The sequence below is a fragment of the Centruroides vittatus genome, unplaced genomic scaffold (genome assembly GCF_030686945.1).
Source record: "Centruroides vittatus isolate TY-2023 unplaced genomic scaffold, ASM3068694v2 contig_484, whole genome shotgun sequence".
Taxonomy (NCBI): Eukaryota; Metazoa; Arthropoda; class Arachnida; order Scorpiones; family Buthidae; genus Centruroides; species Centruroides vittatus.
This window is the reverse complement of record NW_027122274.1, coordinates 3,386,117-3,407,414: the sequence shown is the minus strand read 5'-3', so window position 1 is coordinate 3,407,414 and position 21,298 is coordinate 3,386,117. Positions and strand designations below refer to the sequence as shown.

Sequence of the window (21,298 nt, the reverse complement as noted above, 5' to 3'; positions counted from 1 at the left end):
TTGTAATTCGATTCAAAAACAAAAATAAACATTAAGTTTCAGAAACTGGCAGTAAATTATCACAACTTACACTGCCGTTAATTGTTTTATCATCCTGTAAATGAAAACTCTTACTGATTTTTAATTGGTCAAATTATATTATTATTTTATTGTAATTGAAAGAATGTTTTCTTTAACATTTAATTAACAACTAGGTTTGTTACATCTGATTAATTTTATTTTTTACTCGCAATTTAATTGGCATGCCAGTAACTTCAGGGTTTCAGGTTTGTTGGTCACCCCAGTTACATGTGGCATGCTTGTCATTCTGCAAAAATAGATATTTGTCATAAAATTTAGAAATACACTTTAAAATTACAATCATAAATTACATATAAAGATTATAATTTAAAAATTAAAGAGCTGTATCATACCTTTTATTCATATAATAGTCAAGTTCTGATATAAAAGTTTGATTAGTATCAGATGTATCATATGCTGTAGGTCTTAAAAATTTATGTTGATTAGGTGAACATGTAAAATGACAAAAATTCTTTTGAAAATTCATAGCACACGATGGACAACGACTAATTCCTAATGTGTGAGCCAACTGTAATTTTTGTTCGAGTTGAATTGCTTGTATAGCATTACAGCAAGTGTATGTTTCATTACCTGTAAAACCAATTTTTATAACGTTAAATTTGTCAAAATATTTAAAAGTTTAATTATAAAGAATAAAAATTATAAGGAAATTATTAAATATAATGCTAAACAAATCAGCTAAAATATTAATAATCAAATCACTTATATAAAATTATTTTGAGTACGTTTTGGCTATCAATTACCAAACCATAATTTAGACTAAAACAGGCTGTTTGAATGCCATCTTACTTTTAATTAATGTAATTATTAAAATTAGTGTAAGTACAAGATGATTAGCCAAACTACTATTCAATAATAGGTAGCCAAAATGTAGCCTGAAATAATCTGTCATTTATTATCTAATCAATCATTTCTTTAAAATGTTTCTAAAATAATTTATTATAATATAGACAGACAATCTGTAACATAAAATGAAGTTAATGAAGGTGTATGAAACAATTCCTTTTAAAGGAGAACTTAAGATTGATCATTTCGGACAAAGTTAAACAGTTTGTATTGTGCAAAAACAATGATTTTCTACTTAGAGCAAACCAATTTTTTTCACAATCTGGGTCTGTATTATTGACTTCAAACCCAATGCCAACTGTTCTGCATAAAATAAGGTTATCATCTTGCCAGGAATTACTTCATCTATTACTGACCAATTAGATCCCCCACTAACATAGCATGTCTGAGATTATTCTTCGAAGCAAAAGTACACAAACCAGAGTTGTTGTTGTGACCTTTAGTAAATAAATGCACACATCCTACATATTTCTTAAAAAAGAAAATAGCAAAATTTCTAAAATCCCTAATGTCCCACTCAGAGCTACTTGTTACATCAGCCATCAAAGTGAAAATGATAAACAACAAATCTAGGTGCTCTACCATCAAACTCTTATCGGTTTTTCAAGATTGATGTTTCTCTTTAGCTGTCAGTGCCATATTTCGAGGCAATAATGTTGAAAAATGTGCTACTACTTAACAAAAGTTTATCTAGGCAGCAAGTTTTAGAAATACGAGAAGCTCTACTCCTAATAACAGAAAAACTATTTTTTTTAATAACCAAATTTATCTTCAAAAATAGGGAGAACCAATAGGCTCCCCACTATCAGCAATACTTGCAGAGTTAATTATGAGAAATATTGAATTTAGAGTATTTCTGTGCCTTTAGTTGATTATCCACTACATTATATATATTAGACATGTAGATTATATATTATATATTAGACATGTAGATTATATATTACTAGCATGGGATGGAACCGATTTCGAACTTTTGTAGTTTGTACAGCAATTATCCTAGATATACACTTCAATTTTACTGTAGAAAGAGAAAAAGACAGCAGCATCAGTTTCCTAGATCTCCTAATACAAAAACACCTGAAGAAATTTGTTTCAGTATATATCACAAGTTTAATCTATGTCCTCTCATTATTCCATCCACTTCATTCCAATTGCCTGGCTGCATAAATACCAGGTTGTTCAATAAGTTTTGTCGTTCAATAAGAGATGGTGCTATTAGGTTTGTCGTTTTATTTCTCTAAAAATAGTACTACTTTTTAATAAACACGTGTGAAGTTTCATGTAGATTTGTCAACTCGTTCGTATATTTGCAGCTGTTCAAAGTTGACGTGTCAGTGTATTTTTTTACAATGGAAAAAATTGAATATCGTGCAGTGATAAAATTCTTATTTTTGGAAGGTGTAGCACCAAAACAAATTCATGAATGATTGGTAAAAGTGTATAAGGACTCTTCACCTTCAATTAGAACAGTAGAAAGATGGGTTGCTGAATTTAAACGTGGCCATACAAGTCTCGAAGACGATCCACGTGAAGGACGTCCAAAAAGTGTATCAACACCAGAAATCGTAGCAAAAATACAGCATATGGTTTTGGAAGATCGTCGATTAACTGAGAGAGATTTAGTAGAAGCCCTAGGGATCTCATTAGGCAGTGTGAGCAATATTTTGGCTGATGTTTTGGGTTACAGAAAGCTGTGTGCACAATGGGTGCCGCATTCGCTAACTATGGAGCAAAAACACATTCGAGTGCAACTTTCTCAGCAACATTTGGAGCGTTTTAGAAAAAATAAAAAGGATTTTGTGTGTTGTTTCATTACTATGGATGAGACTTGGGTCTACCATCATGATCCTGAATCAAAACAAGAGGCTAAGGAGTGGTGTGAACCTGGTACTTCGGCTCCGAAGCGAGTTAGGATCCAGAAATCGGCCAAGAAGGTGTTAGCATCAGTTTTTTGGGATGCAAAAGGAATTTTGTTCGTGGATTATCTCCAAACTGGTAAAACAATAAACTCAGACTATTATTGTAACCTTTTGGACCAGCTGGATGTAAAAATTCGTGAGAAAAGACCTGGTTTACAGAAGAAAAAAATCATTTTTTATCAAGATAATGCACCCTCTCATACAGCTCAAAAAACCATTGCGAAAATCAGTGAATTAAAATACGAATTGTTGCAACATCCTCCCTATTCACCAGATTTAGCTCCCTCTGATTTCTGGCTGTTCTCACATCTCAAAAAATTCATGCGTGGGAAAAGATTTTCATCGAACGAAGAGGTAATAGCAGCCGTGAAAGCGTATTTCGACAGTCTTCCGGATTCTCACTTCAGGGATGGAATCCATAAATTAGAAGATCACTGGAACAAGTGTATTGAAGTTCAGGGAGATTATATTGAATAATAAAATGTATTTCAAACCATAAAATTATGTTTTTTTTATCGAACGACAAAACTTATTGAACAACCTGGTAATGTCATGGCTGCATAAATAATGTCATAGCTGTACTTATTTGGAGAGCCTACATATTACTATCATTACAATATTTGGTACAAAGAGAGTTAAAATTTATTAATATGGCAATGCATAGGGCAGGATATACTTATGCTAAATTCAAGCACATTCACACCCGTATGCAAAATTCCCTCTTCCCACAATCAAAATTAGAAATAATAAAAAAAGGACCACATTTATATAAGCCCTTTCATCTTGGGTCTGTGTCCTTACACATTACATTGAAAGGTATCAAAAATCAGGGTTAACCTTCCAATAAAACCACAGTTACCCTTACACAGAATACTATGTAATGACAGGAACAAATTAACTACATTAGAAAAATCAAGTATATATGTAACTCCCTTCCAACACCAAAACAATGATGAAAAAGCAATATATATCAGAGGCACAAATAGTAAATTGCAAAGCAGAATATTAGAACAACAAGATGACGTTTGTAAAAATAAAATTTCCACCAGAACTATTCAAAAAGGTTATACTTTATACCCGTGGAATGAATCTTCCATCTTCATACAATGTGAGAACTGCAACTGTATTCATCTGAGAAACATTATTAATTGAGAAATTAGAGCCATATAATAGGCCCACTCTAGAGCTCACAAAAATATGGATTTCACTATTCAATAATTTAAAAAAATTAAGTCACAGCTACCAATAGTTTTCAGTTACATTTTAATTAATGATCGAATTATAAGTTTAATAGTGCACCATTTAAATTCAACATATGCACTCCAATTAGAACATATTAACGTTAATGTTGAAATTCTAAAATCTGTTTTCATTTTGCCTGAAGAAGACATTCTATACATGTCAAATGTGCTTACAAAATTTTTTTGTACTTGTTTTGTGTTTTACTCATCAAAACCTTATTAACGCAAATAGACAGTGATCAAATTTTTGAAATACATCCTGCTTTGATTATAAGAGTGTGCGCCATCTTGTTTTGACTTTTAAGACTCTACACTGCTATGTCAATATAAATTAAATGTAAATGCACTGATACAGTAACGACAGTAACTATTCAGCAACATCTCTGTGGTAACCATCATTAAAAATGAACTAAAATAGAAAATTGCTTCTAATTCTATAAAAGTTGTTTTTAAACAGTTTTTCTAAGTACTTTGCAGAATATAGTGCCAATTACGCTACATCTGTAAAAGCATGCTCTTATACTCAGATATAAGAATATGCTCTTATATTCATGGAAATACAATATACTCATTTTATAGTTAGAAAGAAAAATTATGTAAAAACAATTTTATTCTTCAAGAAATCAAAAATATATTAGTTTGATGTTAAATGTGTATGAGATTATAATCTGGTATCAAAGTATTAAAATGCTGTATTAAGACATTCAGTTTATATTTAAGAAGTCAAAATTTTAATATTGGTATGCAACTACGAGTGTAAGTCAAAAATTATCTGCATTTTGGCAGTAAAATTTATTGTAATCAATCAAATATCTCATTTCTTGACACAATTGCCCTGCTTTTCAATACACTTTGTCCATCTGTACACAAGTTTTCCTATTCCTTCATTAAAAAAAATTTTTGGCTGAGCTGCAAACAACAACAATGATCCCAAACATACAGCATTACTTCTGAGAAAATATTTCAATGAAAATGATATCAAAGTTCTTGAATGACCACCGCAGTCACCAGACTTAAATTTAATAGAACATCTGTGGGACTAATTAGACCACTGTATTCCTCTTAGCCATAGAAAATCTTTGTCATTGTACAAAGAAGAATTATTTAAGGTTTGGTCAGAAATTGGGCAGGATATCATTCGTAAATTAATTAACAGTATGCAAAGTCGACTTCATGTAATTCAGGCCAAAGGTGGTCCAACAAAGTTATGATTTGACTCTTTCTGAATGTTTTATTTTGTGTCAACTTTGAAATGGTTTTGCGATGCGACACAAGTTTACAATTTGTAAAACATATAATATTTTCTTCAAAAGTTTTTGATAGATTTAATGAAAAATTAAGTCTTAAGAGTAAAATTAAGGTTAATTTAATTTTTACATATTGATAAGATGATGATAGCCTGTTTTTTGAACTTTTGAGTTTATGTCAACTTTGAAATGATCTTGACTGTGTGTCGTCCCAGTACTTACTTATTCTTTGTGAGTTATACATTGGACTCACACAGACCTTGAGCAACTCCCAAATGAAAACAAGAAAAACACTTACTAAGTATAAACATCATCATTCTAAATTCGCCATAGAAAGATTAACCCTTCCAAGTAAAGATGGCGGATGTGGCCTGATTGACATATCGTAGTTAACCTCCACTACAAACAAATAGACACTGCAATAGTTTTTCTACAAAAAGCAAGAAACATCACAGTTACATAAAGCAGTACCTCTAGCAGACTCAAATAATACACCATTAAATTTACATTCACAATGTATGGACATGACACAACATATCAATCGTGGGTGCAAAAGGCAATCCATGGCAGACATCCCTATGACTTGGCCCAGGATTTTGTTGACAAAATTGTGTCAAACAGCTGATTGGCTCGGGGATGCCTCTTTGGGGAGACAGAAAGATTCATGATTACCATACAGGATCAGGTCATAAATACTAAAAACTACATAAAAAAACATACTCAAAGATACAACAATCACAAACGACACATGCAGAAAATGTCATGCCAGAAACTATACAACATGTCACTTCTGGTTGCATGCTCCTTGCACAGATTATTTTCATAGACACAATCAAGTAGCAAATATAATACATCAAGAGCTTGCAAAGAAACACAAATTATTAGACATCCAAGAACCATATTACAAATACATTCAACAGACAGTATTGGAAAACAACACACACACAAAATGTACTACGACAAAGCCATAATCACAGATAAAACAATTTACCACAACAGACCAGACATCACACTCATTGACAAACACAATAAAATCACATACAGTATAGACATATCCATTCCAAACACTCACAATATGCAAAACACATGCCTGGAAAAATCAGCAAGTACACAGAACTCACAGAGGACTATCACCTATCAGACTATCACCTGTTTGGTTCTCTTAAAGAAGTGCTATGGGGACAAAGATTCATATCTGACAAATCACTAATCTGAACAACCCCAGTCCCCAATTGATTCCGATTAACAACTCTCTACTGTAGTTACATATTTATCGAATACTTTCTTAATTTTGTTTGTTTTTATAGTTGTTACATATGAAAATAATTCCTATTCCAAATGATAACAATGGCATATCTGGTTTTTGTTAGTCAAATTCAATTTTAATTTTTTAAAATTTACTTTTTTCTAAAATATAATAAAACTAATTTTTTTCACCTAAAATTGAAATACAAATATCAGTCTCACCTACAACCAATCTCAGAGACTAAAGATAATTTGCATTCATTTACTAAATTATATAAGGTATATTCAATAAATAATTTAGTAACTAGCTGGAGTACTTTTGTACTTCCTGATTTTATCAAATAAACTTACTAGTGGTTGGGTGGTTTAAAAAACTATGATAATGCATTACTTTTTGTTTGTTATGAAAGCCATGTAATAAGTTCAACTAATTTTGTCATTCTCTCATTGGAGATATATCTGAAGTTGCTCAACATGGAATAATACAGTTTTTGACTGGGGAGAATGCCACCAAGGAAATTTACAAGCATATGAAGGCAGATTATGGGCCTGCTTGTCTTCAATGCAGTAGTGTACTGTTTTTCAATAGTTCCAATTCTTTAGTGGTGTAGATGAACAAGCACTGAAGACTAGCCAAGATTAGGAGCACATCATGCTGTTTCACTAACAGCAATTGCACATGTGAATGCTGTAGTAAAAGCCAACCAATAATCACAATCAGAGAAATCTGAATAGTGCAGATAATGAGAATCAAATCTGGCTACATCATGCAATTTTACCTGGGATATTACTCTCTTTGAATGATCAAGTGCATATAGAGGTAGAGAACTAGTTGAAGCAGCAGCCTTCAGCCTATATTGCTGGAATACAAAGACTTGTACACATTGGGACTGCTGTCTAAATACTGACAGCAATTATTTTTAGATATGTCATGTTTTGATTCTTGCAAGCAGAAAGTCTCACTAGTTATTGAACAAGTCTTACATACTTCCTGCATGTAATTATAAGGCTTGTTCAATAACTAGTGAGACTTTCTACTTGTGAAATCACTTTTGATGTTGGAAATATTTAATATCAATTTACAATATATTCAGGACAATTTATAATATATTAAAAAATAAGAATAGATTTGATTAAGTTTAAAATATAAAGCACAAACAGATAATAAAATATAAAGTATGCAAAAAATAAATAAATAGAAGAAATATGGAGACTGTTTTACTATACAATCTATGTAACATTTCATGACTCAAGTTGTCTACTATTATTGTGTACTATGCTTCATTGGTAGTTTTAAGTGTTACCAAATATCATTTGCCATGTGGCAGAGAATGATCCACAGTCTTTATAATTCTTCTCATGTTTTCCTTAAAATTTTTAAATTTGTGTGTTCCTAAATGGCATTGCTTAGATACATGCTTTAATACCACTGCTTTATCAAACCTCACCAAGACTCCAGACTCATAGGCATATCAGACTAACGTGGTTAACAGATTATTTAAATAATCTATTAACCATGTTAGTCTGATATGCCTGTAACATGTTGATGTTCTAACTCTGGGATAAGAATATACTTGTCGATCCCATATATTCTAGGTTCACTTGAATCTATTCTCAGTAAAATATACTCCTGGGACCCTGCTTTTATCAACTCTATCCTTAGCATTAGTTAATAATCATAATTATTAATTAATTATTCAATATGGATTTGAGTCATCTATCAAAGGTCAATAAGAGTAATTAAGCTCAAGGTAGAAGTTTCCTAACGCCTATAAAGGGGTTGGACTGGAAAATTTTAAAAGATTGCCAACCATTTTATCAGTTTTTAATTTTTTTTGCCATTTCAAATTATTTAAAATTTCCACCAGTCTTACTTACTAATTAATACAGAAAAAATCATTATTGAAAAAATTTTCTTAGGCATTTTTCTTTGGCAAAGATAAGCTTGACACTTGGAAGCAGTACACCAAGTTTTTTTTTACCTGTATTACTGTTTTCTACAAATCACTTCTAAGCACCAAGCTTATCTTTACCAAAGAAACACTAAGAAACATTTGATTATCATTAAATTATCATAAGTTTTTTCTTGGCACAATTTTTTTTTTACATCTCAGATGTTAATTATGAATTACATGTTATCCAAACATTAACAAAAAACAATGATATCCAAACAAAAACATCTCAGATGTTTTTGTTTGGATATCATTGTTTTCGTTAATAATTGTATTATTACATTAAGACATAAGATAATGACGTATAATTCAGTAGGCACTCCGAGACTGCTGACCAAATGCTTTCGAAACACTGTTTAGTAAAATCATCATAAAAAGTTTTAATTGGCATAAATTTGAGTTTGTTATTCTGGGTAACATTTTGAATCAAATTCATTTGCTTTGATACACTTTTATCCTTATAAGCATAAAATTACACCAAAAAGTGAAATAGCTCTAGGGGAAATTACCATAAACTTTAAACTATCGACCCAGAAGTTTCACTGGAACTTCATTAATAATAAGAAAATTAAATTTAAATTTTAAGCTTTCTATCTATATCCAGTAGTTTTTTCTCTATGAGTTCCTGCAGTGCAGATGAAAATAGAAAATACAGCTTTTTTGACAATTTTTGCACTTTTTAATTGCTTATATTTCAGCAACCACTTAATAGAATGTCTTGAAATTTAGCACATTACTTATGAAAACAATTATCCTTTCAAACAAAATATTTGGAATTACTTTACACATTTGAAAGAGAAGAAATCAACCCCCAAAAGTTGGCAACTTTGATTCCTGTGCACGTGCATAGTCAGTCAGTGACTTTTTTACTTGGCTGGAGTCTTGCTTTGTATCTTGATAAATAATTCCAAATAATACATTGATCACAATGCTCAAGTAGTATTTCATTGGTTCTGTCATGTCAAAATTTCTATACTTTACTCTACTGAAAAAAAGATCAAAAACAAAAACATCACTCCCAAAAATTCCCCACATTTTTTCTGTCAGTCGATAAAAAAAAATCCTCAATTTGGAACCGCTGAGCAGCATTGCACAAAAACTGCCTTCGGTTCACAATTTCACTCACTACCTGCTTTCCTGTCTGAACTTGCCATGTAATGTCATGATACTGCAAGATTGCATGGGACTTCCATCATACATATACTCAGTATTTTGCTGTTTTTCCTGTAGTGTGCTTTGTGATTCAATTTCACTCTGAATGTCAAAATAAACAGACTACAGTTTTTATCACCACTTTAATGAAAAATCACCAACTGGCAATTTTGGCACTATGCAGTACAACCAGTGGTGATATTCGAAATATTTAACAAGGGGTTCGCTAGCAGAAAATTTTTACCTGACAATCACCAACAAACGAAATGAAAGTTTTGGCTAGAAATAAATACAATACCTTTTCTCACAACCATATATCTAACAATCAGTGGCGTATTTAGAACGTAACGAGCCATGGGAGAAGGCCAGGTAACAATAGTGTTTTATAGCTGTCGACCTTTTTTTTTATTTATTTATTTAAGGCAGAGAAATTCTTTACCGCAATATGGCACTTCTAGGAATAGGCACATGTCATCATCTCTCAAGATACATTGTACTTTTTCTTTCGCTGTCCATAGCCCGACACGTGTCCCACAGCCATCTTGTATTGTCTCGCGCGCATGGCATTCTGGGATCTCTCTTATGACTGGATCTACTTTCAAGAACACTCTTGAATCGATTGCGATTAAAGGCCCTAGTTTAGTAGTATTACAGAGTATAATACACATATTTTAATATATTTTAAAAAAAAAAACAAACCCACTGAGAAATGTTCCGTGTGTTTAACAAGGTTTGGGAAACTGAAAATTTTAACAACGGGTTCGGCCGAACCTGTGCGAACCCGCCGAATATCACCACTGAGTACAACCCCTGTCTACATAGGAAATATATTTAGATAGATAACAGATTTTAATTTAGAATTATAACTCCATCAATATGGGTACATTTCTGGTTGTGGAAAAACTGCTGTAGCAAGAATTAGAAATTCTTTGAATTTTTTCCTCCCAGCAACATTCCCATGACATCATATGAAGTCTTGTGTAATGTGAAAGCCAAGCCTTGCCTCAATCCAGAAATTTCATAAACTTGGGCTCACCATCACTGATAGCAATATAATTTTTAAATTTAACTTTTTCAGTTTACTTTATAGATCATCATCAGGATAACCAATTCAGTAGTTTCTATAATTAACAATATAATAGCATGAACCAGAAAAAGTATCTCCCTTATAATTTCTCCAAGGGGAATATCTTGAAGACACTGGAGAATAAAATGAAAGCTTTTTGGCATATAAATAAAAATACCTGATCCTAATAGAATTTTTTATGCTGTTTTCAAATATATAAACAGTTTTTCTTATCACATCTGTTTTTTTTTGTGACGGCCAGTTTAAATGTAAAATGTATTTATCTAGACAACATGCATACAAATTTATTTATTTATCTTGTCTAAAATGATGAGATGTGGATCTTCTGCTGTGTTTGGCATTTGGAGTGACCTCGAGTGACCAAGAGTAATCAGCAAGCATTCTTGAATTCAACTGGCCCGATACTTTTTCCATGATAAAAAGGTCTTGATAGAAATACTCCCTGTGTTCGTCACCGACAGCACAAAGATTGTCAAGGAAGAAATCCAGTTGGGAATCTAAGAAATGCAATCTGAGGGATATATTACATCCCATATCTTTGTAGAATTGTAAGAACCCATTCACAATTTTGCAGTAATTTGGAACTTTGGAAGTTTTTTTTTTTTTTTTAATAATAATAATCTTTATTTGACGTAAAAGGCTTTCGCCTGTTACAAGGGAACTTTGGAAATTTTGCATAACATCTTTGAATGATTTCTATGCTGACTTTTCAATTGCATTTAACAAGCTTTCAAATTTATCATCTTTAATTAAAGTTCTTATTTGTGGGCCCACGAAAATACCAGCTTTGATTTAGCATCTCTTATATGAGGAAATTTTTCCTTCAAATAATGAAATCCAGCATTGTTTACATTGATTGCCTTGACAAAGTTTTTGAAAAGTCCTAACTTTATATGAAGTGGAGGTAGAAGAACTATAATGGGGCATGAATGATATTTTTCTGGCCAGGAATAAACATTTCACACTTTGGCCATTCCTTGTTGACAATGATTTTTCTTGTCTCTGCTGTTCCACTCACACAAGAAACAACAAAATTTAGTATAGCCAAGCTGCAAACCCATTAAGAGTGCAATGACTTAAATCACAACATATGACTTGTATGGTACTTGAAAAAATTCATTATCACAAGCAAGGAAAGCCTAAATTGGATTACTACCTAACAAGTCTGGTTGTTTTTATGCATGCATGATTTGGGCACCTAATACTCTGTGCCAAATTTCAACTCCTGACATGTACTCCTTCATATCTCTAAGTTGGTAAGACAGCAGGCAGTACAATTTTATATACAAGACAGTCCTGTTAATAAATTAAATCACTTTCTTCAGAATAATAATCTTGAAAATCTTCTTGGCAAGGAAAGTACAATTGGATTGTACAGTACTTGTGATAATGAATTTTTTCAAGTGTTTCATATTTTCATAGGTTTCTTTCATTTTAGTTGAATAAGCTAATGGCAAAAAACAAAATTTGTTTCTATTGTGTAAAAGCATAGCCTTAAGACTAATCCTAGACAAATCAATGAAAAGTTTCCATTCCATGGTATATTTATGATCAAATGCATCCATCACAGCACTAATATTATTGCAACAAGTAAAACGGCAAGACCATATTTGGGACAAGACTGTCTCGGAGACTCACTACTAAGCGGGATTACTTCAACACTCACGGCGGGTCTCGTTCTCATTCTCTAATCATCTTTGGTACTGCTGGTTTTGAGCGCAATCATTCAAACTTCGCCAGCCACAGCCACAACATAATCCACAATGCATTTTCAGTGAAATTAACCTATCGAATGTTGAAATATTTATCCGTTGTATGACACCCCAGGATGAATTTTTGTCAATGCAAAAATTTCCCATTTTTGAAAAAAATAATGGTGGCTATTGTATCGTTCACAATTATTTTTTTATTTTGCTCAAACAAAATATATAAATATATATATATATATATATAATAATTATTAATATATATACATATTAATAAATGTAAAAAGAAATAAATAATTATATTTCGAAAGTTAGTTTTAATACAAAATTATAACGACGTGCCATCTAGTTTCAAAAATTTCTGATGATGAAACAAGATATCTCCGGTCAATCGGTCAAGGTTAGCACATGGCGACCAGAAATATGTGGGGAACAACACTGGTCAGGTAAATATGGCTTTTTTTCCAAAGATTCGTTTGTCAAAATTCGATTTCACAATATTCGTATTTCCAACTTAACAACGAGCAACACATGCGCAAATCTCACACTACTGCCTGTTTGTAGAGTGTGTTGCCATTTTCTATTTTATTATGTTTTGGTTCTCTGTTCCCTGACTACCTACAAGTCTGGTTTTTTTTATGCACACATAATTTGGGCACCTAATACTCTGTGCCAAATTTCAACTCCTGACATGTACTCCTTCATACCTCTAAGCTGGTAAGACAGCAGGCAGTACAATTTTATAAACAAGACAGTCTTGTCAATAAATTAAATCATTTTCTTCAGAATAATAGTCTTGAAAATCATCTTGACAATTACAAAAGAAACACACCTTATTTGTCTGATGAAGTAAATTCCAAGTTTTCAGTCAAGAAGCTAAAAGTTCAGCCTGTTTTTTAGACATGTCCAGATCCCTAACAATCATTTACTTCACCTTGAGTCAATAAATGAGGTTCACAATTAGAGGTGCTAGCTACAGTCGCCAAGAGGTTAAGGCTATGATTACAGAAAATCAGAGAGTGATAGAAAAATTTTAATCCCATATTTGAAAATCAGTACAAAAAGTTATATTAGATACAATATCTCTCTTCTGTGTGCCAAAAATTATATTGACCAGTGAAATAGTCATAACTCCTGCAATATACCTGAATTCTCATTCTTAAGTATGAAAACTTAAAAACTTACCGGTAATTAGATCTGGACAAACATTCCGTAAAGCTGTCAATGCTTTTGAATCTGTTAATAATTTTGCAGGACCTGTATAGGGACATGATGCATCTCCTGCTATCCAAGTTCCACAGTAACCATATGTAACACATTCACCAAAACTATTTCTAATCTGAGAATAAAAAATTGTAAAAAAAATTGAAATTTTTAAAAATATTTTTATGAAAAAAAAAAATAGATTATATAAAAATTCATTCTAAATGCAAATATTACATAAATTGTTCTTAAAAATTTAATTATTATACAATACATAAATTTTCAAAATAAAAAACTTGAGTTAAATTTCTATTAACACACAAACAATTAAAGTAACTTTATATAATTGCTTTAAATCATGAAAATTTTATATATAGTAAGTAGCAGCAATAGATTTTGAATTCCTATTTATAATAAATTTAATTATTAAGAAATTTTAAAAAATCATTTATAATCAAATTAATACAAAGGTTACTTCACAAGTACTATAAAGAATGACTACAATTACACAGGTCAGCATCAATTTTCTTACTGTGAGAAGGTACTTCCATATAAAGATGAATTTTCGATTATTGCAGCATCTGTGCATTGTTGTTTTGGGTCTAGCAGATGCTTTCCAGCCCTTGTGATAAGGGCGGCAATGGTGGCGTCAACATATTAGAAGAGCCTTCTTACTACCATCACTGCAACCACCGATACATATTGAATTTAAACACCATTAGTTTGGCAGTACATACAGCTGGTTTCTCGTATGCTAAGTTCATGCATATACTTAAGAAATCCCTATTTCCAAGTACCACGCTATGTAATAAGAGAAGTTTCTGTAGTCCAACTGCCGTTGCCATACCTCGGACTCCTTTCCATATGCATTTGCCGTATTTTTAGGCAGCATAACCTTCTCCTGTCCTATCCCCAATAACAAGTTTATGCAGGCTCATCTGCAACAATTGGGACAAATTCTCCACCTTTGAGAAATCGAGAGTCTACATTGTACCACTGGAGAATTTCGCAATGGGAATGAATACGAAGTACATTGGGGCCACAGCAAGAATGCGTGCTAGCATCCTAGCAGAACACCAAGATGATGTAGTAAAGAAATGGCACACCACAAAATTTGCAAAAAAGGCACTTAAGCAGGATTACAACCCATTGTGGACCCAAGCAACAATGCTCAGATCCTGCAATAATTGAAAACTCGTCTTTATATGGAAGTCCCTTCTCACAGCACCCTGGTCTTGGCCGGGCTGCTCCCATTGCCTCTGGTAGTCAGCCAAGAGGCAGTTTTCTACAGAAAAACAGTGGAAGATATAGCGGCTAAGCATTGTAATCAGATGTGCCCGGTCAGACTTAGACGTCAGACAGATGTACTGAAGGTCCATCCAGCGTATGGGATAGGACTTGACTGGGATGTGAACCGATAAATAATCGGCGTTGAAATATACACCGATGGCTCAAAGGACAGTAGCTTAGTAAGTGCTGCATACTGCGTCTTCTCAGACGGAGTACAAGCATACTGTCAGTCAGTCAGATTTAACGAGGAGGCATCTGTGTTCCAGGCGGAACTGGTGGCCCTAGAGGGAGCCATCCCAGCGGATCCTACAACATCCGGGTCCAGAGCCAGTTACGGTTTACTCAGATAGCCAGTTGTCGCTTCAGGCCCTGAGCAACAGGTACCACAGGGACGAGTTGGTACAGGAGATCAGAGGTAGGGTACTGAGGCAAGGCACGAACGACGCATTGCTTTGCAATGGGTCCAAGGCCACATCGGGATCCAGGGTAATGAACGTGCCAACCAACTGGCCAAGGCAGGGGCCAGGGGTCCATTTGAAACAAGGATGGTGGAACCCTCGACTACTTACATAAAAGGTACTCTACTACAGCAATTGATGACATACTGGCAAGAGTGCTGGACTCAAAGTACAGTAAGTAGGTCAACCTATGCCTTCGTGCCTGAAGCTGGTCTTAGGGTGCGACTATGCAGACATGAATTTAGTAGCGAGTGAGAGGTTGCGAGTGATATAGTTGTCACAAAGGAAAAACATGCGCAAGCGAAAAGCAAGAAATAATGCTGGCGAGAGTGAATTTCTGGTTCTCGCACATATCTGACAGGTTTTGATATTTATCGCTTCTCACCCCTTGTCACCACATATTCTCGCTCACGTCTGCATAGTCACACCCTTACTCCAGTGAGTTTATGCTGGTTAACGACACAAATATTGACCGGTCACGGGAGGTTCCCCACTTCAAGTCCAAATTTGGACAAGGAGATGGTAGCTGCTCCTGTGGGTGTCCTCATGGTGACGTGAGACACTATGTACTTGACTGGGACTTACTGGGGACTTCCGCCTAGGGGCAGACCAAGTTGATTGGACCAAACCCCCTGAAAAGGTACTTAGAATGCTAACAGCTAGTAAAGGAAACTTAAAGAAACTAAAGGAATTGATGGAAAGTGTAATAGGTCTTTTAGATCTATAAGCTCAGTGGATGCACTGGGCAGGGTACTCCTTGTAGGGAAAGGGACCCCACTGTCCGATATATTTAATGACCATTATAATAATGTTAATGTGAGCTGAAAAGGGAACAAAGCTATTAGAAGTGCAGTACAGGCTGAACAATAAACACAAGTAATGCCCAGTTAGAGCGTTGGACCTAAGGGAATGGATGGGAGCCCGAAAAAAGTGCCCAATGGTCCAACTAAAAGATGTCAAAGATTACCAATTGGTATGAGACCTAGCCCATGATTAGGGCATAGTCTCTTAACCCTGTGATGCCACTAGGTGGAGCAGGGCAGAGTTTGCTTTATGAGACCTTCTCACCTCAAAAACATGCAACACTCCCACTCTTGACATGCCCAATGTATGAGTCACACTGTATAAACAGTTAAACAATGATTCTCATTCACCATCACATTGCTAATGTGGATCTGCATCCACACATACACTGCTTTGCAGCATACGTATAACATTGCATGCACACTTCAAACACATTCAAAAATTAGTGACTTGTTGTTATCAAAAGTTTTAATTTGAATAATATGCATTCTGTTCTTCCTCAGAATAATTCTGTTTGATCTTTTTAAAAATCTTTATTCAGCTGAAGATGACAGATATAAATTTATCAAAAGTACTTGTGATAAAAAGCACTAATAATGCCGAACTCAGTGAACTCTGTCCTTCTAAGCTTGTTACTATTTATTCTGATCATTAATGCACCTGAAGTATATTATACCTATTTTCTTCAAAGAGAATCATAATTATCTGTAATAATATCTGAAAATATAAAATGCAATATAATATCTGGATGTATCCAAACTATTATTGTATAGTGCAGTGTTCTACAACCAGTGTGCCGTCACAAGGTGAAAGGTGTGATGAAATTAATAGAATATGTAAAAGTTCACAAGTTTTATTTATATATTTTTATCACAGTTGCTGTGTTTCTTATGCTTGTATTTCATTCTCTGCCACAGCACTGATGAAATAAGATAATGTTAAAGCAATAAAACACACATGTCGTCACAGTACTCACTTATTCTTTTGAAGTTATACATTGCACTCACACAGATCTTGAGCAACTACAAAGGAAAACAAGAAAAACTCTTACTAAACATAATCATCATCCTAATTCTGCCATAGAAAAATTAACCCTTTCACGTAAAGATGGCAGATGTGGCCTGATCGATATACCGTAGTTAACCTCCACTACAAACAAATAGACACTGCAAGTTTTTCTACAAAAAGCAAGAAACATCACAGTTACATAAAGCAGTACCTCTTGCAGACTCAAATAATACACCATTAAATTTGCATTCACGACATATGGACACGACACGCATCAATCATGGGTGCAAAAGGCATTTCCATGATATAAGATATCCCTATGACCTGGCCCAGGATTTTGTTGACAAAATTGTGTCAAACAGCTGGTTACATCACGGATGCCTCTTTGAGGAGATGAAAGGATTCATGATTGCCATACAGGATCAGGTCATAAATACTAAAACCTACAAAAAACACATACTCAAAGATACAGCACTCACAAATGACACATGCAGAAAATGTCACATCATGCCAGAAACCATACAACATGTCACTTCTGGTTGCAAGCTCTTGGCACAGACAGATTATTTACATAGACATAATCAAGTAGCAAATACATCAAAGAGCTTGCAAGGAACACAAATTATTAGACATCCAAGAACTATACTACAAATACATTCCACAGACAGTATTGGAGAACAACATGCACAAAATGTACTACAAACAGAGCCATAATCACAGATAAAACAATTTACCACAACAGACCAGACATCACACTCATTGACAAACACAATAAAATCACATACATTATAGACATATCCATTCCAAACACTCTATATATAAAACACATGCAGTGGAAAAATCAGCAAGTACACAGAACTTGCCTAGAAAATAAGGCATCTGTAGAGGTTGGATATGGTGCTTATTGTACTGTACCTGTTATTCTCTCCTTTACAGTGTCATACCACACATGCTACACAAAAGCCTGGGAACATTAAAATGGAATAGAAACACATACATCATGCTACAGAAGGCCACTATATTGAATACATGTCATATTGTTAGGAAATTCCTGAATACAGACATACATAGACACACTTATTTAATTTTTGTCTTGTTTTGAAATTACTATGCCTTGACTTTGGTCCCGCATAGTACGTAGCCATTGATGTCAACCAAGTATAACTCACAAAACCCAACAATAATAATACTAGGTTTATGGCATTACGAAACTCTATTAATAGTATCATATCTCATGTTTTTGAGGGGAATAACATTTTGGTGTGCCGTGTTGAGTCGTGTCAAGTCATAGGTGTGCCACGAGTAGAAAAAGGTTGCAGAACACTGGTATAGTGGGTATTGCTCATGAAACATGGCATCCACATATCACACAAGTTCATTAACCCAATAAACAAATAATTTTATTTTTGTCATTAGCCAATAGAAACCGATCAGAGTGCACGCTATACAGGGCCACTATCTTACTAGTGATTTTACATCTACTTTATCCACAACATTTCACTAAAGTTGGTGTCTTTTTCATTAGATATATAATTACATTATTACAATTGCTACATGTATTAGTCTCAATTATTTAAAAATTTTCAAATGTATTCTGATTCATATATTGTGTTCATTTGTGTTTATACTCAAGAATGCTTTTAGTCCATTTAAGTATTACTAATTTTATTTACTTTGTTAAATTACAATTGTAAGTAACAACAACAATTTTCATAGAATGGACATATTATCATAATATAAATTAGACTGTTATTAATGTATGTCAATTTATATTTGTTTGGATGAATACCTATGCCAAAATGCTTTTTTTGGACCTGCTGGTCCCTCTCCAGTTGGCTTTTCATATAAATGTATATACATAAAAATTAAGCATTCAACTGATATTTATAGTATGCTTTATATAAATTTTTTTCAATAATTCATTTACAATTTTTTATTATTATTTTTTTGCAATTCATTTGTGTTGATCTTGAAGATATTTTATTTTGAAATACCAAAAATATTTAGGTTATTAAAAAATAATATTTATTTAACATCAAAAAGTTTTTATTCATTTTGAATGGATAAATTACAATATAATTACTATTATAAATTAATAATATAGTTTATAAATTTTATAAACAATGTATAACTTGTATTGAGTATACAGAAAATTTTTTGTCTTCATTAGAATATACATTATATACAACAGGTAAAAATATATTCACATAAAAACATCAATCAAAAATAAATAAAACATGAAAATAATACGATAAAGGAAAGGCTTTCATATAACATTATTCTAAATTTCCAACAAGTTTAAATGCAGTATGCTGCTTGCCTTATTTAATTTGATTAAGATTGTTTCAGCTATAAATAATGTCTTTTCATCTCTTGGTGAAAATATCACTTTGGCTTTGGTCCACTTTGGATCAATTTTTTGTTTAATACTAACTTGGCTGATATCACACCTTTTTATTTGTTAACATTCCTTATATGTTCTTTCAATCTCATATAAAAAGTCCTTCTGCTGCTCTTACATAATACAATTTTCAAAAATAAAACTATTATGTAAAAGCACTAGTATTAGGAATAAAACTATTCATGTTATGGAATATGCTTTTGATTTCAAAAAAAGTTTGTCAGCTCTTAAAATAATCAAATTCTACTATTCTAAATTATTTTGGGACTTGCCAATACTGATACTAATATCTTACTTAATATTATCAGTTGGTCAAGTAAATAAAACTATAATTAATAGAAATTCTGATTTTACTATTCATTGACGTTAAAAGAATATGTTAAAAATTATGTTAACTTAAAAATGTATTAATAGCAATTTATCCAGATTGTGACTAATGTTTTGTGCAGTACCAGCTAGCATATAATTGAGATAAGAAATTACAGCAACCTAAATTCTTGTACTGCAAGCAATTAACAAAACAAAATGCTCGAAACATTGGTTAAGACTGATATTGATAATTATTTTACATTATCAGCCAAATGTTTAGGCTTATTATAATAAATGAAGATGCTATAATTGTCAAGTTAGCCAATTAATAATGAACAATTAATTAAAATTGTATTATTGTCTAATCGTTAAAAAATACCAATGATTTTAGTTGAAATATAAAATTTTTTTAGTTATAAAGCCTTTTTTAGTTCTAATCTTTTATAATAGTAGTTTTGCTTAGTATCTGCCATTTAAATATATAAGTATTTATTTATTTATTTCCAGTCTACAGCTGTATGAAAATATTGAAAAATAAATTACACTCTTGATCAAGTTGGATTACTACTATAAATTTTAGTAGTCAGAAATTAAATCTGTACAAAAAGGAGAGAAAGGATTTGACTGTTTTGTTTTTTCCCTCCCTGTTGTTGTTGGTCAGTAAGAAACCCACAATCCCTATTGGCTTATTCAGTACACTAGCAGGTGCACAACAATCATGTTACTGTAATAAAAAAAGGAATTACAAATATCCTCTGAAGAAATACAGAAAAACTCTATTTTACAGATATCCCTCACAATGTTCCCTGTAGTTTTTTTTTTGTAGCTGAGCAGAACATGTACTTCTCTGAGCAAAACATTTTCTGAGCCTTTATATATAAAATCTTATTTCTTCCTATAAAAATTAAAATAATTAATTATAAAGTAGAGATTAAAATTCATTTTAAAACATACTTCCATACATAATATTATCTTTTGTCAATGATTTAATGTATTTAATTGAAATATATGTAGCAATAATCATGTTGCAGAGAGTGAGAAATAAGTAAACAATAATTCAAATCAGTGTGCATGCTTGCCTGCGCAGCACAAATTCTCGTGCGCGGCAACAATTTGAGCAGTGCGCGGCCACGCAGCTTAAAGGAAACATTAATCCCTCATATAACATGGTACTTATGTTCCAAAAAAGTGCAGTGTTAAGCAAAGCCATGTCATACCATACCATACCAAACAAAGGACTGGTACAAAACATTAAGGTTAGGTTCCAAAAGTTAGTATATCATTTTTTTGTAATTATGGAAAATAAGGTTATTAAAGCAGTCAATAATTAATAAATCACAATCAAAAGT

General features: G+C 32.7%; 1 protein-coding gene across 2 annotated transcripts in view; it reads right to left on the bottom strand.

The window, feature by feature from the left end:
- LOC136978041 (NPC intracellular cholesterol transporter 1-like) overlaps positions 1–21,298 on the bottom strand; it is a 67,272-nt gene that overhangs the window by 35,584 nt on the left and 10,390 nt on the right. For both annotated transcript variants that reach the window (XM_067273686.1, XM_067273687.1), the window contains exons 2-3: positions 13,662–13,815; positions 414–651 (exon numbers count right to left, since the gene is read on the bottom strand). In XM_067273686.1, coding sequence (XP_067129787.1) covers positions 414–651; positions 13,662–13,815 — 392 coding nt within the window. The remainder of the gene's footprint in view (positions 1–413; positions 652–13,661; positions 13,816–21,298) is intronic.